Source organism: Bufo bufo, chromosome 3 (genome assembly GCF_905171765.1).
Source record: "Bufo bufo chromosome 3, aBufBuf1.1, whole genome shotgun sequence".
Lineage (NCBI taxonomy): Eukaryota > Metazoa > Chordata > Amphibia > Anura > Bufonidae > Bufo > Bufo bufo.
The window spans coordinates 542,722,240-542,744,806 of record NC_053391.1 but is presented as its reverse complement, the minus strand read 5'-3'; the positions used below and the strand labels follow the sequence as shown (position 1 = coordinate 542,744,806).

General features: G+C 42.7%; 1 protein-coding gene across 1 annotated transcript in view; it reads left to right on the top strand.

The window, feature by feature from the left end:
- The window catches only part of SUGT1 (SGT1 homolog, MIS12 kinetochore complex assembly cochaperone), a 137,778-nt gene extending 116,645 nt beyond the window's left edge, over positions 1–21,133 (top strand). The window contains exons 12-14 of the mRNA XM_040425388.1: positions 12,368–12,455; positions 17,504–17,685; positions 20,659–21,133. Of these exons, the coding sequence (XP_040281322.1) occupies positions 12,368–12,455; positions 17,504–17,685; positions 20,659–20,760 (372 nt within the window). The 3' untranslated portion in view covers positions 20,761–21,133. The remainder of the gene's footprint in view (positions 1–12,367; positions 12,456–17,503; positions 17,686–20,658) is intronic.
- Positions 21,134–22,567: the final 1,434 nt, after the last annotated feature.

Genomic DNA, 22,567 nt, shown 5'->3' with positions numbered 1-22,567 from the left:
GTTTTGGGTCATTGTCGTGCTGGAACACCCATCCACGACCCATTTTCAGTTTCCTGGCAGAGGGAAGGAGGTTGTCGCTCAGGATTTCACGATACATGGCTCCGTCCATTTTCCCGTTTATGCGAATAAGTTGTCCTGTGCCCTTAGCAGAAAAACACCCCCAAAGCAAAATGTTTCCACCCCCATGCTTGACGGTGGGGACGGTGTTTTGGGGGTCATAGGCAGCATTTTTCTTCCTCCAAACACAGCGAGTTGAGTTAATGCCAAAGAGCTCTATTTTGGTCTCATCAGACCACAGCACCTTCTCCCAGTCACTCTCTGAATCATTCAGGTGTTCATTGGCAAACTTCAGACGGGCCTGCACATGTGCCTTCCTGAGCAGGGGGACCTTGCGAGCCCTGCAGGATTTTAATCCATTGCGGTGTAATGTGTTTCCAATGGTTTTCTTGGTGACTGTGGTCCCTGCTAATTTGAGGTCATTAACTAACTCCTCCCGTGTAGTTCTAGGATGCTTTTTCACCTTTCTCAGAACCATTGACACCCCACGAGGTGAGATCTTGCGTGGAGCCCCAGAGCGAGGTCGATTGATGGTCATTTTGTGCTCCTTCCATTTTCGAACAATCGCACCAACAGTTGTCACCTTCTCTCCCAGCTTCTTGCTAATGGTTTTGTAGCCCATTCCAGCCTTGTGCAGGTCTACAATTTTGTCTCTGACATCCTTGGACAGCTCTTTGGTCTTTCCCATGTTGGAGAGTTTGGAGTCTGCTTGATTGATTGATTCTGTGGACAGGTGTCTTTTATACAGGTGACTAGTTAAGACAGGTGTCCTTAATGAGGGTGACTAATTGAGTAGAAGTGTCTAACCACTCTGTGGGAGCCAGAACTCTTAATGGTTGGTAGGGGTTCAAATACTTATTTCACTCAATGAAATGCAAATCAGTTGCTATCTTTTATTTAAAGTTATTTTTTCGATTTTCCTTTTTGATGTGCTATCTGCCACTGTTACAATAAACCTACCATTGAAATGATACTGTTCTGAGACTTTTCATTTCTTTGTCATTGGACAAACTTACAAAATCAGTGAGGGGTCAAATAATTATTTCCGCCACTGTATATAATATTCAAAGAATGAAGAGGCAGCACTTCCAGTTGTTAGGTGATAGGGTGACGACCCCAAACTTTATTCCAGCTACGTTTCTGCCTTCTCAATGAGGCCTTTGTCAAGCTACAACAGTGCTACACTGTGGGGTTTGTATACCCACAATCCAATACAAATTGGTGCAATTAGTGAAACCACATGTTGACAATAGAATCACATGATACTAAAAACGTCACATCTCACATGACTATTTGTGTAGACATATTCTACATGTCAAAAATCTTTATACAAAAGTGGTAACATATTCAATAGTGAAGCTCCTACATAATAGGTTCTATACATATCATTCATAGTGTTCCAATGTGCTGTATCAATATCCCTCGTGTCCAGCTTCTAATTACACATACGTGAGTAAAAGACTGCTCCATCCATTAAGGGTTAAAATCAAATACTCGATGCAGCTGCATCATATTAAACTTTAAAAACTTTTTGGGATTAACCGTCATTGATCAGCCCGGCGCGCTGGCATCAGCGTCCCTCCGTCCGCCAGGCGCATGCGCCGCGTCATCCGTCCACCTACCCACGTCGCCGCGTCATCACGCACGCACCCTGGAACGCAACTTCGCCCAGTGGAGCGCACAGTGAACATAGCGGCGGCGGGGGGAGGGAAAGAAAAGACACATGACCGGACACACTGCCGGGGCGTCGAGGGGGCGTGCCTGTAGCCATGGCGACACAGTGGAAATCAATACAAAACAAGAAGAGAGGAACATCGAGGCAGTCACGAGCGCATAATTACCTAGCCAACCTGCATATTGATGTGCAGATGAACCCAGGAGAGGCGACCACTACAGCATCAGTACACTGACCTGACGCAGTGCGCCCCCTAGGTTAATATGCACATCCAGAGTGAAAAATCTGTGCAGTTACAATGGGAGGGATCCATCCCATCTCCATGCACATAAAACTTGGTATACATACAGCCAACTTCTAGCTTATAGATTCCCGGTCAAAGCTGGCATCTAGTACCATTTTAATAAAAATTGATGCAGGTCGGGTTGTCCTAACGTGCTACGCGTGACTTGTCATCAACGCCCCTCCTCAGCATAAGCCACTGGTCACCATTATGTCAGCGCGCAGGGGTGGTCCATACACGGAGTAGTCCAATCATGAGACAAAGGTTCATTATATTCCTCTGTGAGGATTTCTTGCACCCAGAGCTCTACATCTGACTGTGCTGCTGCATTATTTGTGGTAATATATATATATATATATATATATATGTGTAAATGAGGCTACTAACGTTTCCGGAGGAGAATCGTAGGATGCAGGGCGGTGCTGGGCTCCTTCACAGTGGGTGTGGCTGGGCTCAGAGTCAGAGAAGATTCATTTACATATATATAAAATAGTTTTTTTTTTTTTACACAATAAAAGCACAGAGAGCTATGGGGACTGGATGTGCTAGCGGCGATCTAGCAGCCCATGTCCTCAGCTCTATACCCAAAATCCAGGTGACAGGTTCCCTTTAAATATATATTCTACATACAGTAGTTCTATATAGAGAAAAATGGATAGAAATAGTTAAAATATATTTTTTAAAAAATACTTTAGGCTTGAATAATATCTTTGTGAAGCCCCCCCCTCCACAGTGCCCCGTCTCCTTAAAATGGGACCTCCACAGCAGCCCACTCCCTTAACTTTGACCTTTACAGCAGCCTGCCCCTTTAACGGTGAGTTCCACAGCACCCCATGCCCTTGACAGTGACCTCCACAGGGGCCCATCCCCTTAACAGTGACCTCCACAGCACCCCGACCCTTAACACTGACCTCCATAGCGGACCGTCCCCTTAACTGTGACCTCCACTGTTTCCTGCCCCTTTAACAGTGACCTCCACAGCATCCCACCCCCTCAACAGTGACTTCCACAGCGACTTTCCCTTTATTAGTGACCTCCACAGTACCCCATCTCCTTAACAGTGATTTCCACAACACCCCTCCCCCTTAACAGTGGCCTCTACAGCAATCTACCCCTTAACACTGACCTCCACAGTAGCCTACCCCTAGGGTTGCCAGAGGTCTGGTTTTAGGCCGGACAGTCCGGCTTTCAGACTCCCTGTCCTCCGTCCGGTGCAGGGCCTGGATGGACACAGGGATGTCCTTTTGAACAGCTCACTCTCAGACAGCAGCACTGTGCTGTCTGAGCATGAACTGCAGGGAGAAAGTCACCATCCCACCCCTGCAGCTGACAGAAGTTTATTTTTACCTTCATTTTTTCAATCCTCATCGGCTGCGGAGTGGGAGGGGTGTGTGGTCTAGTGTGTGGGGGAGTGGTCTAACCGGATCAGGGGAGTGGCTTAGCAGGACCTGGGGGCCGGGTTTTTAAGCCCGTCTTGTGAGGGTGGCCTGAATGGCCACCCTATCTGCCCCCTAAACTGTGACCTCCACAGCACTCCGCTCCCTTAACAGTGTCCTCCACAGCGCCTTGCCCCTTTTTAAAGCTGACCTACAGCAGTAAAGAAAAATGGGTTGTTATGGAAACCTGGTGTAAAATAGTGTGTATGTGGAGACTAAGAACCTGATTGGCTGATAAGGGACATGTGACCGTGTGCATGGCAGTTGGGATATGAAGAGAAAGACATGCAGGCTTCTATTGGCTAATGTAGGTACTGTGATGTGCCATATTTTTATTTTTAGGGTATATCTCCGAAACGGTACATGCTAGAGAGCTGAGACCTGGTCGTAAACCTTCCTGGACACCTGATGTACCTGTGTCCTAAATTTCGTGTTTGTAAATGCGACGGTGCGGATTCCTTTAATGGACATACACGCATACATACACTCAGCTTTGTATATTAGATAGTGCCAGAACCGTAAAGGGAAAAATGAGCCAATGGGAAAAGAACCCAAAATGTATGCCAGATACACCATATATCACTCTCCATATGTACTTGTTGTGAATGTATTTTGTCCTGAGCAGCCAGAAGCTAAGGTTCTCATGTTTAGTTCAATGCTTGTCTCCGATCCTACATAGTAACATAGTTTATAAGGCTGAAAAAGACATCGGTCTATCCAGTTCGGCCTGTTATCCTGCAAGTTGTTTCAGAGGAAGGCAAAAAAAAAACTGTGAGGTAGAATCCATCTTTCCTCACTTAAGTGGAAAAAAATTCCGTCCCGATTCCAATCATGCAATCAGAATAAATCCCTGGATCAACGACCCCTCTCTAGTAGCTATATCCTGTAATATTATTACACTCCAGAAATACATCCAGGCCCCTCTTGAATTCCTTTATTGTACTCACCATCACCACCTCCTCAGGCAGAGAGTTCCATAGTCTCACTGCTCTTACCGTAAAGAATCCTCTTCCATGTTTGTGTACAAACCTTCTTTCCTCCAGACGCAGAGGATGTCCCCTCGTCACAGTCACAGTCCTGGGGATAAATAGATGATGGGAGAGATCTCTGTACTGACCCCTGATATATTTATACATAGTAATTAGATCTCCCCTCAGTCGTCTATTTCCTAAAGTGAATAACCCTAATTTTGATAATCTTTCTGGGTACTGTAGTTCACCCATTCCAGTTATTACTTTAGTTGCACTCCTCTGAATCCTCTCCAGCTCTGCTATGTCTGCCTTGTTCAGAGGAGCCCAGCACTGTACACAGTACTCCATGTGTGGTAGGACTATGTTATCATAACCGGCATATATGCCCCTTTTGATGCAACCCATTATCTTATTGGCCTTGGCAGCAGCTGCCTGACATTGGTTTCCACAGCTTAGTTTGCTGTTCACTAAAATTCCTAGGTCCTTTTCCATGTCAGTGTTACCGAGTGTTTTACCATTTAGTATGTACTAGTGACTTGCATTATTCCTTCCCATGTGCATAACCTTACATTTGTCAGTGTTAAACCTCATCTGTCACTTACAGTATCTGCCCAAGCCTCCAATCTATCCAGATCCCTCTGTAGCAGTATACTGTCCTCTTCCGTGTCAATTACTTTACACAGTTTAGTGTCATCTGCAAAAACTCATATTTTACTGTGCAAGCCTTCTACAAGATCATTAAGAAATATATATTGAAGAGTTTATTGAATCTTTAGATGTCCTGTTATCGCATGGCCACTATGATTTAGGTGTTCAGGGATGAGGAATGATTTCTGTGGGTTTTGGGTAACATACGTCCTGTTTGGTAATTACTCCTTATTACATGGGCATGTGGTGTCAGTGCCAGGCAGAACTGTTTTGGTAGTATATGTACGTCTGGGCAGCAAGGTGTATGTGTCAGCTGAAGCCCTTGTCATTTATGGCAGCTTGCATTCTGTGAATTAGTGGGTAAAATTTACAATACTAAGGCCTCATGCACACGACCTTTGTGTGCATCCGTGGCCGTTGTGCCATTTTCAGTTTTTTTTCGTGGACCCATTGACTTTCAATGGGTCAGTGGAAAAATCGGAGGATGCACCGTTTTGCAGCCGCATCCGTGATCCGTGTTTCCTGTCCGTCAAAAAAATATGACCTGTCCTATTTTTTTTGAGGGACAGCGGTTCACGGACCCATTCAAGTCAATGGGTCCGTGAAAGAACACGGATGCACACAAGATTGGCATCCGTGATCCGTGGCCGTAGGTTACTTTCATACAGACTGATCCGAAGATCCGTCTGCATAAAAGCTTTTTCAGAGATGAGTTTTCACTTCGTGAAAACTCATATCCGACAGTATATTCTAACACAGAGGCGTTCCCATAGTGATGGGGTCGCTTCTAGTTAGAATATACTACGAACTGTGTACATGACTGCCCCCTGCTGCAGCACCCGATCTCTTACAGGGGGCTGTGATCCGCACAATTAACCCCTCAGGTTCTGCACCTGAGGGGTTAATTGTGTATATCATAGCCCCCTATAAGAGATCAGTTTGAATATCATTGGTGGCCAGTGTGCGCCCCCCCCTATTGTAATATCATTGGTGGCCAGTGTGCGGCCTCCCCTCCCGATCATTGGTGGCAGCGGAGATTCCGATCGGAGTCCCAGTTTAATCGCTCTGGGGCTCCGATCGGTAACCATGGCAACCAGGACGCTACTGCAGGCCTGGTTGCCATGGTTACTTAGCAATATTACAATATTAGAAGCATCATACTTACCTGCTGGCTGCTGCGCTGTCTGTGTCCGGCCGGGAGCTCCTCCTACTGGTAAGTGACAGGTCTGTGCGGCGCATTGCTTAATGATCTGTCACTTACCAGTAGGAGGAGCTCCCGGCCGGACACAGACAGCGCAGCAGCCAGCAGGGAAGTATGATGCTTCTAATATTGTAATATTGCTAAGTAACCATGGCAACCAGGCCTGCAGTAGCGTCCTGGTTGCCATGGTTACTGATCGGAGCCCCAGAGCGATTAAACTGGGACTTCGATCGGAATCTCCGCTGCCACCAATGATCGGGGGGGGGGGAGGGGAGGCCGCACACTGGCCACCAATGATATTACAATAGAGGGGGGGAGGGGGGCCGACGGAGGCCGCACACTGGCCACCAATGATATTCAAACTGGGGAGGGAGGGGGGTCTGCCCCCTGCTGCCTGGCAGCCCCTGATCTCTTATAGGGGGCTATGATACGCACAATTAATCCCTTCAGGTGTGGCACCTGAAGGGTTAATTGTACTGATCACAGCCCCCTGTAAAAGATCGGGTGCTGCCAGGCAGCAGGGGGCAGTCATGTACACAGTTCGTAGTATATTCTAACTAGAAGCGTCCCCATCACTATGGGAACGCCTCTGTGTTAGAATATACTGTCGGATCTGAGTTTCACGATGTAACTCAAATCCGATGGTATATTCTAACATAGAGGAGTTCCCATGGTGATGGGGACGCTTCAAGTTAAAATATACCATCGGATTGGAGAAAACTCCGATCCTATGGTATATTAACTCCTAACTTTACATTGAAGGTCAATGGGGGATGGATCCGTTTGAAATTGCACCATATTGTGTCAACGTCAAACGGACCGTCCCCATTGACTTGCTCCGCACGGCCAGGCGGACACCAAAACAATTTTTTTTTTTTATGTCCGTGGATCCTCCAAAAATCAAGGAAGACCCACGGACGAAAAAACGGTCACGGAAAAACGGAACCCGTTTTTGCGGACCGCAAAAAAAAACTGTCGTGTCCATGAGGCCTAAGGCTACTTTCACACTTGCGTCAGAGGATTCCGGCAGGCAGTTCCGTCGCGCAAACTGATGCATTAGTCAGACGGATCCGTCTGACAAATGCATTGAAATACTGGATCCGTCTCTCCGGTGTCATCTGGAAAAACTGATCCAGTATTTAGTTTTTTCACAGATTTAAACGTCTGCGCATACGCGGGCCGGAAGAACATTTCAATGGAAATTAATGCCGTATCCGGCATTCCGGCAAGTGTTCAGGATTTTTGGCCGAAAAGAAAAATGCAGCATGCTGCGGTATTTTCTCCGGCCAAAAAACGTAAGAGGGACTGAACTGATGCATCCTGAACGGAATGCTCTCCATTCAGAATGCATTAGGATAAAACTGATCAGTTTTTTCCGGTATTGAGCCCCTAGGACGGAACTCCATACCGGAAAAGAAAATCGCTAGTGTGAAAGTACCCTGAGTTAATAGAAATTATGTGCTACTGCTCAAGGCTTTGTGTGTGGATTCATGTGTCTAATCATACGTAGGTGTTCCATATGTTACTATGTAAGCAATATAGTAGATTGGACTGTCATGTTGCAGTGGCATCAGGTTATGAATTTTTCAGTTTACAATGACCTTTTAAGCTGTTTGTTGGTCAGTTTATTTTAGTATTGAGCTGCAGTCCTCTATTTCTTAACATAATTAGCATTCATTCTCTGCTTTTCCAGTTTGCCTGTCTGTAATTTTTGGCAAACTGGTAAAATGAAATAGCTGATTTCTTTTGGAACGTCCAGGGGAGGTAACGCCTCTGATGATTCATTGTATAAAGTTTCTTTTCACTTTAGACTTTGTTACGGTATTATTGTTTTTCCCAGCTTTTACTTTTAGTGGTATTTTAATGTAAATCAAGCTGCGGCTAACACCCATAAAGAAATACTAATAGACTGATTAATACTGTTCTTAGTACAGAACAGCTTCCGCTGGAATGATTTATTATACGACTGTTGAAAATTCAAAGCAGTTACTAGAAAATAAAGATTAATTCATTAGCACTAATTCTGCACTGCTGCGAGACTCCCCCATTTATTACACTCAGTCCATATTTATATGTTTGCTGCTGACTGTGAATTTACTAGTTGACAGTAATGTTCTCTATGCTGAAATCTACTGGCAGTTTTCCTTGTTTTCTATGTATTAATTGCAGTAAATTGCCACCCATAGCATTATCCTATAGAACTGATTTGGATGTTGTGATTTTCACGTTCATTTCTGAAGATATGCTTTACAGTCAATCACTTATAAAACCGCCCACTGGATGCCAAAGGATAGAATGAGCAGGGATTTTGAAGGGCATCTGTCAGCAGATTTGTATCTATGACACTGACTGGCAGATGAAGGCATCTGTGTTGGTCCCATGTTCATATGTGCCTCATTGCTGAGAAAAATTATGTTTTAATGTATACAAATGAGCCTCTAGGGGAAACGGGGGCAACTGCAGCACCTCTGCACTTTGAATGACAGGGCTTGTTTTCACTGCCTCCCCCTGTCAATCAAAGTTTAGAGGGTGCGTCAGTTGCAGAGCCTCTAGGTGTAACGGCAACGCCCCTATTGCTCCTAGCGGCTCATTTGCATTTATTAAAACATAATTTTTGTCAGTAATGTGGGCACATATGAACATGGGACCAACACAAATGCCTCCAGCTACCAAGTGCACATGTAACAGGTCAGCCAATTTCATAGCTACAAATCTGCTGACAGATGCCCTTTAAATGAATACATTACTAGTTCTCTTGAATCTTTGCCCACAAAACTTTATATATCAGTCCACTCAGCTCCTTCTGTTCTATAACACGCTGTATTTTCAGTATGACAGGTCCGCTTTAAGTGTAACACTAATGCAAAATATTATGATCGTAACTATGCTTTGTTTAATTCATTTGGGAGGAGGAGGAGATTTGTTTTATATATATATATATATATATATATATATATATATATATATATATATATATATATATCCTATAAAACAGTTTACCATGTGGAGTATTGAATGACCCAATTTCCTTTATTCTCTGTCTAGTCTTCATAGACATTAATACCATTCCACTCCTGAAAGTTTAGGTCCTTTGATCTGTGGTGGTAATGAACATATGATGAGAAGTTACTTTGCAATAGCCTGCGCTTACTTACACTCAGAATATAGTAAAATAAAGCTACGGTGTGGGCTTGTGGGACAGGACAGCTGGAATGGGAAGAGGTGACCTGCAGTGGAGTGATTTCACAAGGAGACCGTTCAGTACAGGCTGGGCTTTGCTTGGGTGCTGATGGCTGTACTTTCTACAAAAGGCTGCTTGTTGGAAGGTCTGCCGGGCTCCTAGGGTAGTGTTGGTCCTAGATGACAGCCCTGTGTACTGTATGTACCATTCATAGCTCTTCAGCACCAAAACAGGAAACTGCTCTGAATGTTTCTTCAGCAGAGAGTTTCTTGTGTCGAGTGTAATTTGCCCAGAGAAATGCACATATTTTCATTGGGCAGAGTAAAATGTCAGGTATTTGTGAAAGGAAAACTGATCCTCCTAGAAGTGAGGTCTGCTCGTACCCTGGCAGGTCAAGCCCGAGAAGAGTCTACATCAGAGTGTATCGGGTGCAGTTCAATTTGTCATAGGCTTAAAGAAACTGTACTGGTTTTAAAAAGACCGGACTGTGGCAGTAAATATACTTTTATCGCCCATGGAAAAAAAAGAAACAACTCTGGTGCATCTTTTCTTTGAACTCTATGTTGTGCCATTCCTCTGTTATTCCTCCTTCAATTACACTGGGTTTTACCATTCCTGTGTCAACAGAATGTGTTCCTACACGGTCTGACTTGGCCCTCCTGTCACCAATTGAACAGATTCAGAGTGATCAATGTATTTATACATTTCCAAGAGGAATAACAGGAAGGACATAACACAAACAGCTAGGATGCAGCCATTTTCTGGTTGCTGGCTTTTTACTCCCTGCCTTCCAGGAGCCACAACTTTATTTTTCTATTCACATAGCCATGCTTTTGCAGGTCAAGTTGTACGTACTTGGTAATGGAACCATTTAATATTGCATTTGACAGGAGTCGACAACCTTTAGCACTCTAGTTGCTGTGAAACTACATCTCCCAGCATGCACACTTGCTCAGCTGTTCTGGTTACTCCCATAGAATTGATTGGAGCATTCTGGGAGTTGTCATTTCAGAACAGCTGGAGTGTTGGACGTTGCGGATCCCTGGCATATGATATAGTGGGAAGCTGGAAAAACATTTTTAAATGTTGTGTAATTGGAGAAAAATGTCACCATTATTTTATGGGTTTTTACAGCGTTCGCTATGCAGTAAAGCTGACATGTTAATTTCATTCAGTCAACTCAGAACGATACCAAATTTATAGTTTTTCTTGTGTTTTCATACAAAAAAAAGTAAAAATATATATATTTTTTTGTTGCATATTCTGACCCCTAGAAGTTTTTTAATATTTACATCTACATAGCTATGTGGGGCAATCCATTTTTGCGGGCTGATCTGTATTATTTATTGATACCATTTTTGGGGTATTATGACTTTTTGATCACTTTTTATTCAATCTTTTTTGGCAGATGAAGCAACCAAAAAAATGGTGAACCAGCCGTTTTTAATTAGTTTTTCTTTTTACCGTTAACCACACTTTATATTTTAACATTTTGGGCATTTTCGGATATGGTGAGGGTGATTTAATTGTTTTTATCTTTTTTTATTTTTTAAACTTTGGGAAGTTTAACATGTGTCGCTTCTCATACCGTGTACTGACCCAGAGAATAAAAGGAAAAGGCCAGTTTTACTGCATAGTGAACGCTGTAAAAACGAAACCTATTAAACTGTGGTGGAATTGCGTTTATTTTTTTTTTCAATTCTTCCCATTTAGATTTTTTTTCCAGCTTCCAACTATTACTACTTCGTATGCAATATAAAATGGTGCCATTATAAAGTACAACTTGTACAACTTTACTCCCTGAAGGCAGGGGGTAAAAAAATAAACTCAAAAACTGAAAATCCTCTGGTCCTGTATGGGTTAATGACCTGAAATCTGAGTGACCTGTACTGGTAATTTCGGGAATGGGTTTTCCAGTATGGATTCTGGTGGCAGGGGTCTGACACTGCGTGCTCCTGATGATCAGCTGTTCAGGAGTAGCTACAGCACCAGAACTACACAGCTCTGTTCAGTGTGTAGTGGGTGGAGATGGCTACTGTAGTGCTGCTCAAGTGAGCCAGAGCTGTGCTGCAGTAACTAGCTCCATCCACTACGCAGTGTCATTTCCGGGCACCTACTTACGCCAGTGGACCTACTCCAAAACAGCTGATTGGTGAGGGTGTGCAGTTACCCCCACTGATCTGATGTTAATGGCCTATCCCAAGGATCAAAATACTGGAAAAACCCTTTAGGAATTTTGAATGCGATGCTGGAAAAATGTGTTACCATAATCCGTAATAATTTGTCATAGTCACTCACTGGCTAGGCTAGCACCATAAGGCTAGGCTCACACCATCTCTTTGCCATCCGAGCCATGCAAAAAAAATGACTATGTAAAAATAAAAAAGTGACAAAAATAATTTGCCTAACACATCGTTAAACTGAGGTATTAATGTATTTTAAAAAAATATTAAAGGTGCTTTCAGTATTTTCACCCGCCCATTTGACTGCTGCATTGAAGTCTGTTAGCGGCTTCCATCTCAGAAACTGGTAAAAAAATATAAGAAATCTAGTAAGATGCCAGCCTCGCTGACTTAAACCTATTGAACCACAATATAGTCAAGTACATCAGGCGCAAGTTGTTTCCATCATGACCGACCCCCTGCTGTTTTTCAGTTTTCAGAAGAGATGGGAAGGGAAAAACTGGTGCACATGAGAACATAGCCTTTAAAATTCTTTTTCTGAAAAAAATTAAATATTAAATAACTATAATACTCTTCAAATTGTTTTCAAAGACCCATGCAAAAAGTAAATGACAAGTCATGAGTTTGTATTCACTATGGGTGTATTAGAAGTGATGAACTGCTCATCCTGTGGTTCTGATTATCTGTCGTTTACCTGCTATATGCACACAATTTTTCTGTTCCCTATTTCAGATAGAAATAAAAATGATGAAGACTGAAGCTATTCGATGGGATAAACTGGAGGGCCAGGCTGAGCGTCAGATTAAACATTTCGCACCAGGTAGGTGGAAATCTGCAGAGCAAGGCCTGTTCTCTACTTTTTTCTTCCAGTATAGAAGTACAGAGGCATTCACTAGCAGAATCTCATGCAGCTCAGAAATGCAACAATACCTGGTGGCTTCCTATAGCCCCCACATGGGCTACAGAATATATACTGTACTTCATTGCCAAACAGTAGATTTTTGGATATGGTAGTTTATAGTTTCTTCATAGACAACAGTCAGGCCCCTTTCACACGGGCGAGATTTCCACGCGGGTGCAATGCGTGAGGTGAACGCATTGCACCGCAACTGAATCCGGACCCATTCATTTCTATGGGGCTGTGCACATGAGCGGTGATTTTTCACGCATCACTTGTGCGTTGCGTGAAAATCGCAGCATGCTCCCCTTGCGTGAAAATCGCAAGCAAGTGCGGATGCGGTGCGATTTTCACGAACGGTTGCTAGGAGACGATCGGGATGGAGACCCGATCATTATTATTTTCCCTTATAACATGGTTATAAGGGAAAATAATAGCATTCTTAATACAGAATGCATAGTACAATAGGGCTGGAGGGGTTAAAAAAATAAATAAATTATTTAACTCACCTTAATCCACTTGTTCGCGCAGCCCGGCTTCTCTTCTGTCTTCTTCTTTGCTGTGCACAGGAAAAGGACCTGTAGTGATGTCATTACGCTCATCACATGGTCTGTCACATGATCATCAAAGGTCCTATTCCTCAAAGAAGAAGACAGAAGCTGGGCTGTACGAACAAGTGGATTAAGGTGAGTTAATTTTTTATTTATTTTTTTAACCCCTCCAGCCCTATTGTACTAAGCATTCTGTATTAAGAATGCTATTATTTTCCCTTATAACCATGTTATAGGGGAAAATAATAAAAATCTACACAACACCTAACCCAAACCCGAACTTCTATGAAGAAGTTCGGGTTTGGGTACCAAACAAGCCGATATTTCTCACGCGCGTGCAAAACGCATTAAAATGTTTTGCACTCGCGCGGAAAAATCGTGCATTTTCCCGCGACGCACCCGCATCTTATCTGGGCCAAAAACATGACGCCCGTGTGAAAGAGGCCTAACAGCCTTGGTACTTTTGGTTGGCTTCTGTATCACCTGTTTGCCGCCATACGGATTCTGTAGTGATAGATTGGTATTAGTAAGACAACAGGCACTTGGTCACCGGGAACTGTATCAAAAATAATTTATTACACGCAAATAAAATAAAAAAAATAAAACCAGCATGTATATTGTTACTTTCTCGTTTGCATCAGCAATAGTAATGTGCACAATGATTGGCTCTGCAACCAATGAGAACTGGGATTATTGTATTGTTATACAATTAAGAGGATAACCTCATTGATTCTCTATCATATATATATCAAATATCTCCTATATCCTAAAACTCCTATATCACAAAATCAGATTGCGCATGAATGGTTGGATATGGTGGTTTTCCTGTCCCACGCAGTGTGATTAGTATAGCGGAGAAGTACAGGAATCCATCCCATCCAACACCCATACACTGTTGAATCCAAAAGAAGAATGTGTCATTGATACCACTATTAATTCATATCAACTTCCAGAATTACATACATCAATAAAATGCACATATAATATCCCTCCCCCAAAAAAGTCCCAAAATTCTTAATAATTAATGATTCCTTTTGTACTCCCAATCAATAATCAGGATTCTAAAATATTGAAATCCGAACGTTCATAAATCAATAGGCATGATTGGTGTGAAAAAAAATCAGTGTCCGTGATTATTGCTGTAAATCAATGTTCATAATTATTCAAAAATATAAAAACACATAAATATATAAATGATAGTAGAACAATTCGATCTCATTCATGAACCCCTGTATATAATAATTAATTAGGCAAGCTTCATCCAGGTATAGTTGATCAATGTTATATTGTATAGATGTTACATCCCTTTTTCAATGTGGGTAGTGATAGAAATAACCACTTGCTCTGTTTCAGTTGTTATATTGTATACATTGTATATCACTCTCCTTTATAAACGATTAAATGTTACCGCTTTGTTGATCTTACGTGAGGCGCTTTTTCAGTTGAGTGCTGTTTCACTCATTGATGCAGCCGACTCCCCTTATTGCAGCTTGTATCTATCCTTGTTCGGCGTCCCACGTGGTCGCTCTGTAGCCAATCTCCAATACAGCGCGCTGTGGCTCGATAGGCTTCGGACTTGTAAGGATTCAGGAATCGCGCTGTTCAATCAATTCACATATAACCATTATGGCGGGGTCCTTGTAGATGACAGTAGTACCAAACGTGTTTCGGAGCGACAAGCTCCTTCTTCAGTGGCTCCTGATTCTGTAAAGAACACGTTTAGAATTGTAGAGGATCAGTTCTCTAGTATATCCAAACCAAATTGTATGGCGATACACTGAATATTGTCAAATCCCACCCACTTCAGTCTGTCAAGGAAAAGATGCAACTTAATTGGCAAATAGAGATGCTGGCTTTAAATTGTATTTGTCACCATAATCAACCTTATTAAACCCTACTGCCTGATAGGGTTTATCTTGATGATTAAAACAAGTCTTTTTTTTTTTTTTTTTTGCAGAGAGCTGTGATAACGGAGTGGGTTGGAGGAGGTACAAAGTAGCTGGGTGTTAGGGACAGTGACGGAGATGTGTCAGAGAAGTGCATCATGAGTTTGCTTTAGTGTCCGTGGTCAGTGATGCGGTAGAATGCTCTCATGATTATTTTTTGTGCTGCTTGGGTTAATAGGACAGTGGGTCAGTCTATGTAATATGCTGCTTTTAAATGAACACCAAATGTTGAAAATAAACGACCTAAATAAAAACCAGGACAGCCATTTATTGTGATTAAAAGGTAGAAATATATTAAACTTCTCCTCTGTGTGTCCCCCTTACCAATCCTGTGTCTGTAAGACAACTGGCTGCAAAAGGAGCTTTCACCTCTGCTCGGTTGGTAATAGGATACAACTTGTGTAAAACCCACACCTTGACTAAGCGATGCCCCTTCAGTTGTTTACTAAAAATTAAAGAGACACAGACTGATCAACGTTGGAGGCAGGATTCTGTTTACTCATATAATTAAGGTTTAATACTCCTTTAACCCCTTCCCGACATCTGCTGGACATGTTTGGTCTTTAAAGATGAGACAAACTCTGCAGTGGAGTGGACGACATAAGCGCTGGCTGCCTGCTGTTTTACACAGCAGACACCAAGCGCTTATGTCTGTGATCGGAGATGACGCCGATCACAGATGTTTAACCTCCTTAAATACAGTGGCTAAGCCTGGCCAGGCAATTGGGGCTTGACATCAAATATTGAAATAGAAGACCACAGCACTTTTACTTCAATGCAAAATTGAGTTTTATTCATGCAAATCAATTCATATTTGTGTGTTCGGTTTAAGGAGATACCACACGTGGAGAAATGTGCTGACATATCGCTCCTCCCAGACTTTGTTCAGTAATCAAGGGAGTAATCATAATCAGTAAAAATCAAAGTATCCAAAGAGTTACCAAAAAGATCTAATGTAAATATATAAAATGAGCGGATCTGTCTGTACAGTAAACTGATCAGTAGATGCCAAATCAATGCTGTGCAATTGCAATATAATAAATACAGTATAATAAAGGAGGCATAATATGACACATAAAATAACTAATAGAAATGCCTCAAATAGCTGTCCAGTAGGTACATGAAGCATAGACTAGTGTAGTATACCTAGATCAGTGGGAGAAAAAGAAATGAATTCTGCTGCTAGAGGAGAATTAGACTGCCTGCTTAGGTTGCGGATTGCATGCAGGAAAACCACAGCGTAATACAGTACCAGCAAGGAGCATTGACAAACCTCATGTACACTTTGCATATATTTTCCATTCAGAAACTGACCTACTATGTGGGTTTTGAAATCTGCAACATGTCAATTGTTTCTGCAATTTATTTTTTGTGAGTGTATTTCACCCTTTGCAATGCAAGGGGTAAGATTGAAGCAAAACACATCAAAATCCACAAGCATTTGATTTGATGTGAAAATGCATGTTTTGTAAAGCCGCACACCTGCCTCTCTGCGGGGTAGCCTTAGAGTCGCAGGAAGGATGACTGTCAGGTGAGTAGTGCTGCCCATAGAGGCTGTTAACAACTCGATGTGGTAGTGGACGCAATTGCTATTTTACACGTGCATTATTTCCAGCACTTATCCTTTCTCCCCCTCATTACAGCATACATTTGTTCTTTCTGGTGACTCTTGATATTGTTGTTACTTTAGTACTTACGACTTACACATGATATACTCAACTTACACATGATATGCCAGCATTTAGTAAACCTTGGGGGGCACAGAGAGGAGCAGCAATGTGCGCTCCTGCCCGTACTCCATGCGCTGTGGCTCCATTCAAAAACTGTAGAGCCTGTACTCCGTATACTGCTGAGAAGTCAGTGGTGTTCAGAAAAGGTGCTATATTACAAAAAGTATTATTAGGGCATTTAAGACATTTTACAAAAAAATAATTAACTTTAATTGCTCTTTAAGCAGTGTATGGGGAGATAGGGTGGAACGCATCATTGTTCTACTTCGTAGCTTCAGTCAGGAGTTTTGGCATATGTCTCAGTTTGCAAACACCCTAGAAGGGGGCAGCCTGTCACATTTTACAGCTCCCTGCTGGAGAAGATTTCACTTTTCTGGGGCACAGACCTCACCATGTTATTAATGCCTCTTAATAATTTGCCACATCCTAGGCCAGTGAGATTTTACTGTAACTTGTAAAAAAAAAACACATTAAAATCTAAATGATTGGCCGTGACACATAGCTGCATTAACGTAGGTTATATTCTCAGTTATCTACTAGATTTATTTTTGCGGGACATGCTGCTATTTGCATTTCATGTACCTGAGGAGATATTAGGGTAAATTTAATAGCTGTATATGCAATCGATATACATGATGTAATGTTGACCGTGTGTTGCAATAAAAGCCAATTTACTTTCCCTCACTTCTATTGCCCTAGTTTTACAGATCTGTCATGTTGTTGATAAAGTGTCTACATTTCAGAATCCATGCACAAATACCCATCATCCTCTCATTACACCAAGAACTGGGATAAACTGGTGGTTGAGATCAAAGAGGAGGAGAAAAATGAAAAACTGGAGGGGGATGCTGCACTAAACGATCTTTTCCAGCAGATTTACTCAGACGGCAATGATGAAGTGAAACGCGCCATGAACAAGTCATTTGTAAGTATGAAATGTGTTTGTATGTCTGTATAGAAGATATTTTCAGTATGGTATTTGTAGTTAATATAGCATAGGACTGGTTTGGGGGCTGCAGTGCATTTCTAGATCCTTGTCTTATTAACATTAGTGCATTTAGTGCAAGGTACCGTCACTCCACGTGTCCATTGCCTTTGGGTTGCAGAATAACATGGTCTGTTAAGTCATTGGGTGTCTGTTCGGATGTGTTGTCACATGATGATATGGCACCATTGTGAATTTAGCTTCAGTGCCTTCCCTAGTAACAGTTTATGTACTGTGTATTCTTAAAGGGGTTGTTTTACCATTAAAGGGGTATTCCCATCACATACAATGGGGGCATATCGCTAGGATATGCCCCCATTGTCTGATATGTGCGTGTCCCACCTCTGGGACCTGCACCTACAAGGGGAACAGAGCAGGGAGAGCTGTGGCTGGAGGACCCCAGGTGGGGTCCATCCAACAAGCACTGCTCCCATACAAGTGAATCGGAGCGTACCGTGCACGCGCGGCCCTTGCTCCCATTTATTTCTATGGGGCAGACGGAAATAGCAGAGTAAGCGCTCGGCTATTTTCAGCGGCCCCATTGAATTGAAGGCACCCTCCATTCATTTCCCCGCTCCGTTCTCATTGTAGGTGGGACCACACCTATCAGACAATGGGGGCATATCCTAGCGATATGCCCCCTTATATATGATGGGAAAACCCCTTTAAGTATCATAGTCATTGCATAGACTTCAAAAATATAACAGTGCCATTTATATACTGTTGAAAAACAATCCATTGAAAATTTGCAACAATTAGGATGACCATACATCTTAGGGTGGGTTCTCACCAGCGTTATAAATTTCGTTATACGGTTCCGGTATTGCTCTGTTAATATAACAGAATTTGTGGACGTAATGCAAAACGTAACCCTTTAAGAGACATTCTGTTATGCTCTGTCATGTACAACAGAACAGTTATTTGTGGTCATAGACATGTCTTAGGATGGAGCAAAATGGAATGCCTCTTAAGGGGTTCCGTTTTGCATTCCGTTATAACTCTCTTATAACGGAACCCTATAATGGAATTAATAACGATGGAGAGAAACCGCCCTTACATTGTTTGACTGCCACACAAGCTCGGCAGAGGTTGCATGTGTACTCAGTAGGCGCCCCTCCCATTCTTTTCCCTGATATCTGTTATCAGGTAAGTCTCAATACTCCTATACACATTATATTTTTGTCCCTTGTTAACTGAAATCGGTGGTTTCAGACGAGTTTCATCTAATGCCTATGGCCATCCTTGACTCCTTCTTCTGCGCATGCAACGTCTGGTGAGCCAAGGTTCTTGTCTACTCCTGTGTGGATAGAGCTTTATAAATAAGTAAATGTCACCGTGCTGCCCATGCTAACACAATGATATTAGAAAATTAACTGGAGGAAAATCGTGAAGAAAACTATAAATTGCAATCAGCACATGCAACGTCTGGTGAGCCCAGGTTCCCGTCTACTCCTGGGGAAGGGGGCCCCTATTAAATTTTGCTATGGGTCCCTTATTACTTCCTTGTCTGCAAGGGAAATAATAAGGGACTATATTATCAGCTCACAGAGGGGGAAGGAGACTGTGAGCAAATAGCAGGCGGGGGGAGTCTAGGGAGGCGCATTCCTGTTGCGGCCTGCAAACACTCCCCCCCCCCCAAAACAACCAACTCCATCCCCCCAACCCCTGTGATCGGATGTTTTGATCCGTGCGATGGGGATATGCAGTGGCGGCCTTGCGGGCATCAGTAGCGACATGGGTGCCAGGGAGCAAGGTAAATATAACCTATATGAGGGGCCCGGGCATTTTGGGGGGCATTAGAAGTGTTGAATAACCCCTTTAAAAATCCATGTTAACAGCCATTCAGGACTTTTCATATGGAAATGAATCATGGGATAGCCATTTTGAAATGGTTGTGTGTTCTCTAGGCATATGTTTTACAACTAAGGCTGATGGGCTTTGTTACAATTGGCGTTTTCTGTTGCCTTCCTGTACAGTCATATAAGCATCCTGTCTGATATCATTGTGTTAGCATGGGCAGCATGGTGACATTTGCTTAGTTTTCTTATTTATAAAGCTCTATCCACACAGGAGTAGACGAGACCCTGGGCTCACCAGACGTTTCATGCGCTGATTGCAATTTATAGATGTTTTCTTCACGGTTTTCCTCCAGTTAATTTTCCTTCCTGTACAAGTGCTTTGCTATGAAATCCTGTGGTAGCTATCTATTTCATTAAAAACAAAATAGTAATGTAAAATGATGTGCCAGGCTCGTAAAAATGGACGGAAATGAATTTTGTTCTTGAAATACTGTTTTTCCCAGGCCTGCAATTGTACCAGCTTCTGGATTGAAAAATGACTGATGCAGAAAAGAAAATTAACATAATCTTTTTGTGCAATAAAAACCTGCTAGCTCTATTTAATGAAAATCGAATGTGACTAATAACCATTTAAAAAAGCTTCCATTTTAGCAGCATGAAGTTGGAAGTCTAAAAAAAAAAGAAATTCCTTTTTATCCAGAATAAAAATTGCTCACGATGCAGTCACATGACAAAACATCTACTGACAGTTATGGAGTGGGAGCAGGACCAAGCTAAATCAGTCTGTATTAAAGGGGTTCTCGCTGTCTGCTAATTTCACATTGTGGTGAAAATAACCAAGACAGTGAGTGACTATTTTTGGAAGTTTCATAGTGGTGAATTGAGCGGTGGCTGCTCATATATGCAGCTTCCTCTTCATTCACTTCTAGGCCCATTCTTCAGATAGTAGTGAGTCCAGTTGGACATTTCTGACATATTCCATCGAGAGGAAATAAATGTCCAGATGGGAATATCCCTTTTAAGTATGGCCTTTTCTATTACTTCCATATGATTTTCTGGTTATAACCGTGTGTGTTCTAAAAACATTCAACTTAAGTTCTTCTCTGTCTTACAGATGGAGTCTGGTGGGACAGTCCTTAGCACAAACTGGTTAGATGTGGGCAAAAGGAAAGTAGACGTTAGTCCTCCAGATGACATGGAATATAAGAAGTTCTAACAGTCATCCCAGGAGCACAATGAAAGTCTACATTTATCCGAACACCCTGGTGCCCAACAACTAGGTTGTCGAGCTTTTTATGTCCTTGCTGTACATCATTCAGAATGTCTCATCGAGAATGCTTTGTGTTCGCCGCTTGTGTTAAATGTTGCAAGAGATTGAGTCACAAGTCTACCTTATCCATTATTACTGTGCTGTGGGAAGGAGCCAGACTGGGGCTTTATGCACAGCCATTGTTAATGCGCATTGAGTTATTTTATTAGTACTTGGGGTAGCAAGGTTTTTCACTTCTGACAGGCTGTTGTAAATTTCTCACTGTGACCTACTGTTTGCCCCTTTTACGAACTGCAAAATATAAATTTACTTTTTCAAATAAAGTGCTGCGTATTTATTTTGCTCAGTTTATAACGCGCCAAGGTTCTCACTAAGCTCTAGTGCAAATTTATACAGTAGTAGCTTGTAATTTATACATTAGCAGTGAGAATTGATGTCATGTTTGATTTGCATTGGAAGCTCGAAAACCTGCCTGTTGACTGACGTTGCTGGAAATGAGCATTTGAAGTATGGAAGTTTGCACTGCATATCATTCATGTTTGTCAGAAAATAAACTAACTGGCTTTGTGCAGGTGCAGCCTGAGAAAGACTGGGAAATAATGCAGACGGTAAAGATTATTTGGTAACAATATGTGCCTGTGTTTTAAATGGAGATCATTGTGTTCCTTAAATGATATGCGGTGACAGATGTGTGATTTATAGCAGTCATTGAAATATCAATCAAGAAGAGAAGTGTTGCATGTAAAATCACTTAATGTTTTTCATTACAACGCCTGACATATCCTAATTTTAGTACAGACGTATAATGAATTTTGGACAACATTGATTCCTGTAGTTATTCATGATTTACCTATTTGGCTGTCTTTTATTTCTGCATATATTCAGTTGTGCTCACATAGCCCAGGCTCAAAAAGATCATTTACCCCTCATCAGTTTTGCTCAAGTTCTGCTTGGGGTTTAAGAAAAGGACCTAAGCAGGAGGAGTAATAAGAGAGCAGGTCACCTCCTACAGCGTCCCTAATCCTCTCCCTGACTCCTGGCCATATGAGCGGACCCCGATGGTAGGACGGCTCATACTCTGGATTCCTAGAGACCCTGAGTCACCCTGGTAATCCCTCACCAAGGAGTCGGGAAGAGACGACCTGTTCATCCCAGTCATGGAGGAACAGGAGTCTCTGAGGCCAGGCTGCAAGGAGAGGGGAACACATACAGCATATGGAGTTGGCAGGTAAGCGAAACCCATAACACACATAAACCCAGTGTTCACAAAACACTAGTAAGGGAGTTAAGGCCTCTTTCCCTTACGCCCATGACAGCACCCTTGAGAGACCTCCTCCATCCAGGACAGGAAACAGGAACTTTCGTGGAGAGCTCATAAGGAGGAGCATGGCCCCAAGACCACCAGTTCCTGTTTCCTGTCCTAGACAGAGACTGTTCGTGGAGAAAAGAAGAAGGTTAGGCTGCAGGGCCCCTGAGAATTATTTCGAAGTGGGGTTACCTGTTCCGGCGTAAGTCTCCTCTAGGAGCCGCCGGTCGGAGTCTGGTGCTTGCTGCTGGGGTCTGGCTTACGCCGCGCTGCTGCTACTCTGCAGTCCCGGCCGCACTGAGAGGTGCGTCCGACACGCCGGTCCCTCCTGACAGTGTTCAGGCGGGCCAGGGCCTCCTCCTCACCACCCTTCTCTGGGGAGACAAAATCTCGCGATCCAAGCGAGATCCGGTTATCGGCGCGAGACTTCCGGTATTTGGAACGCAT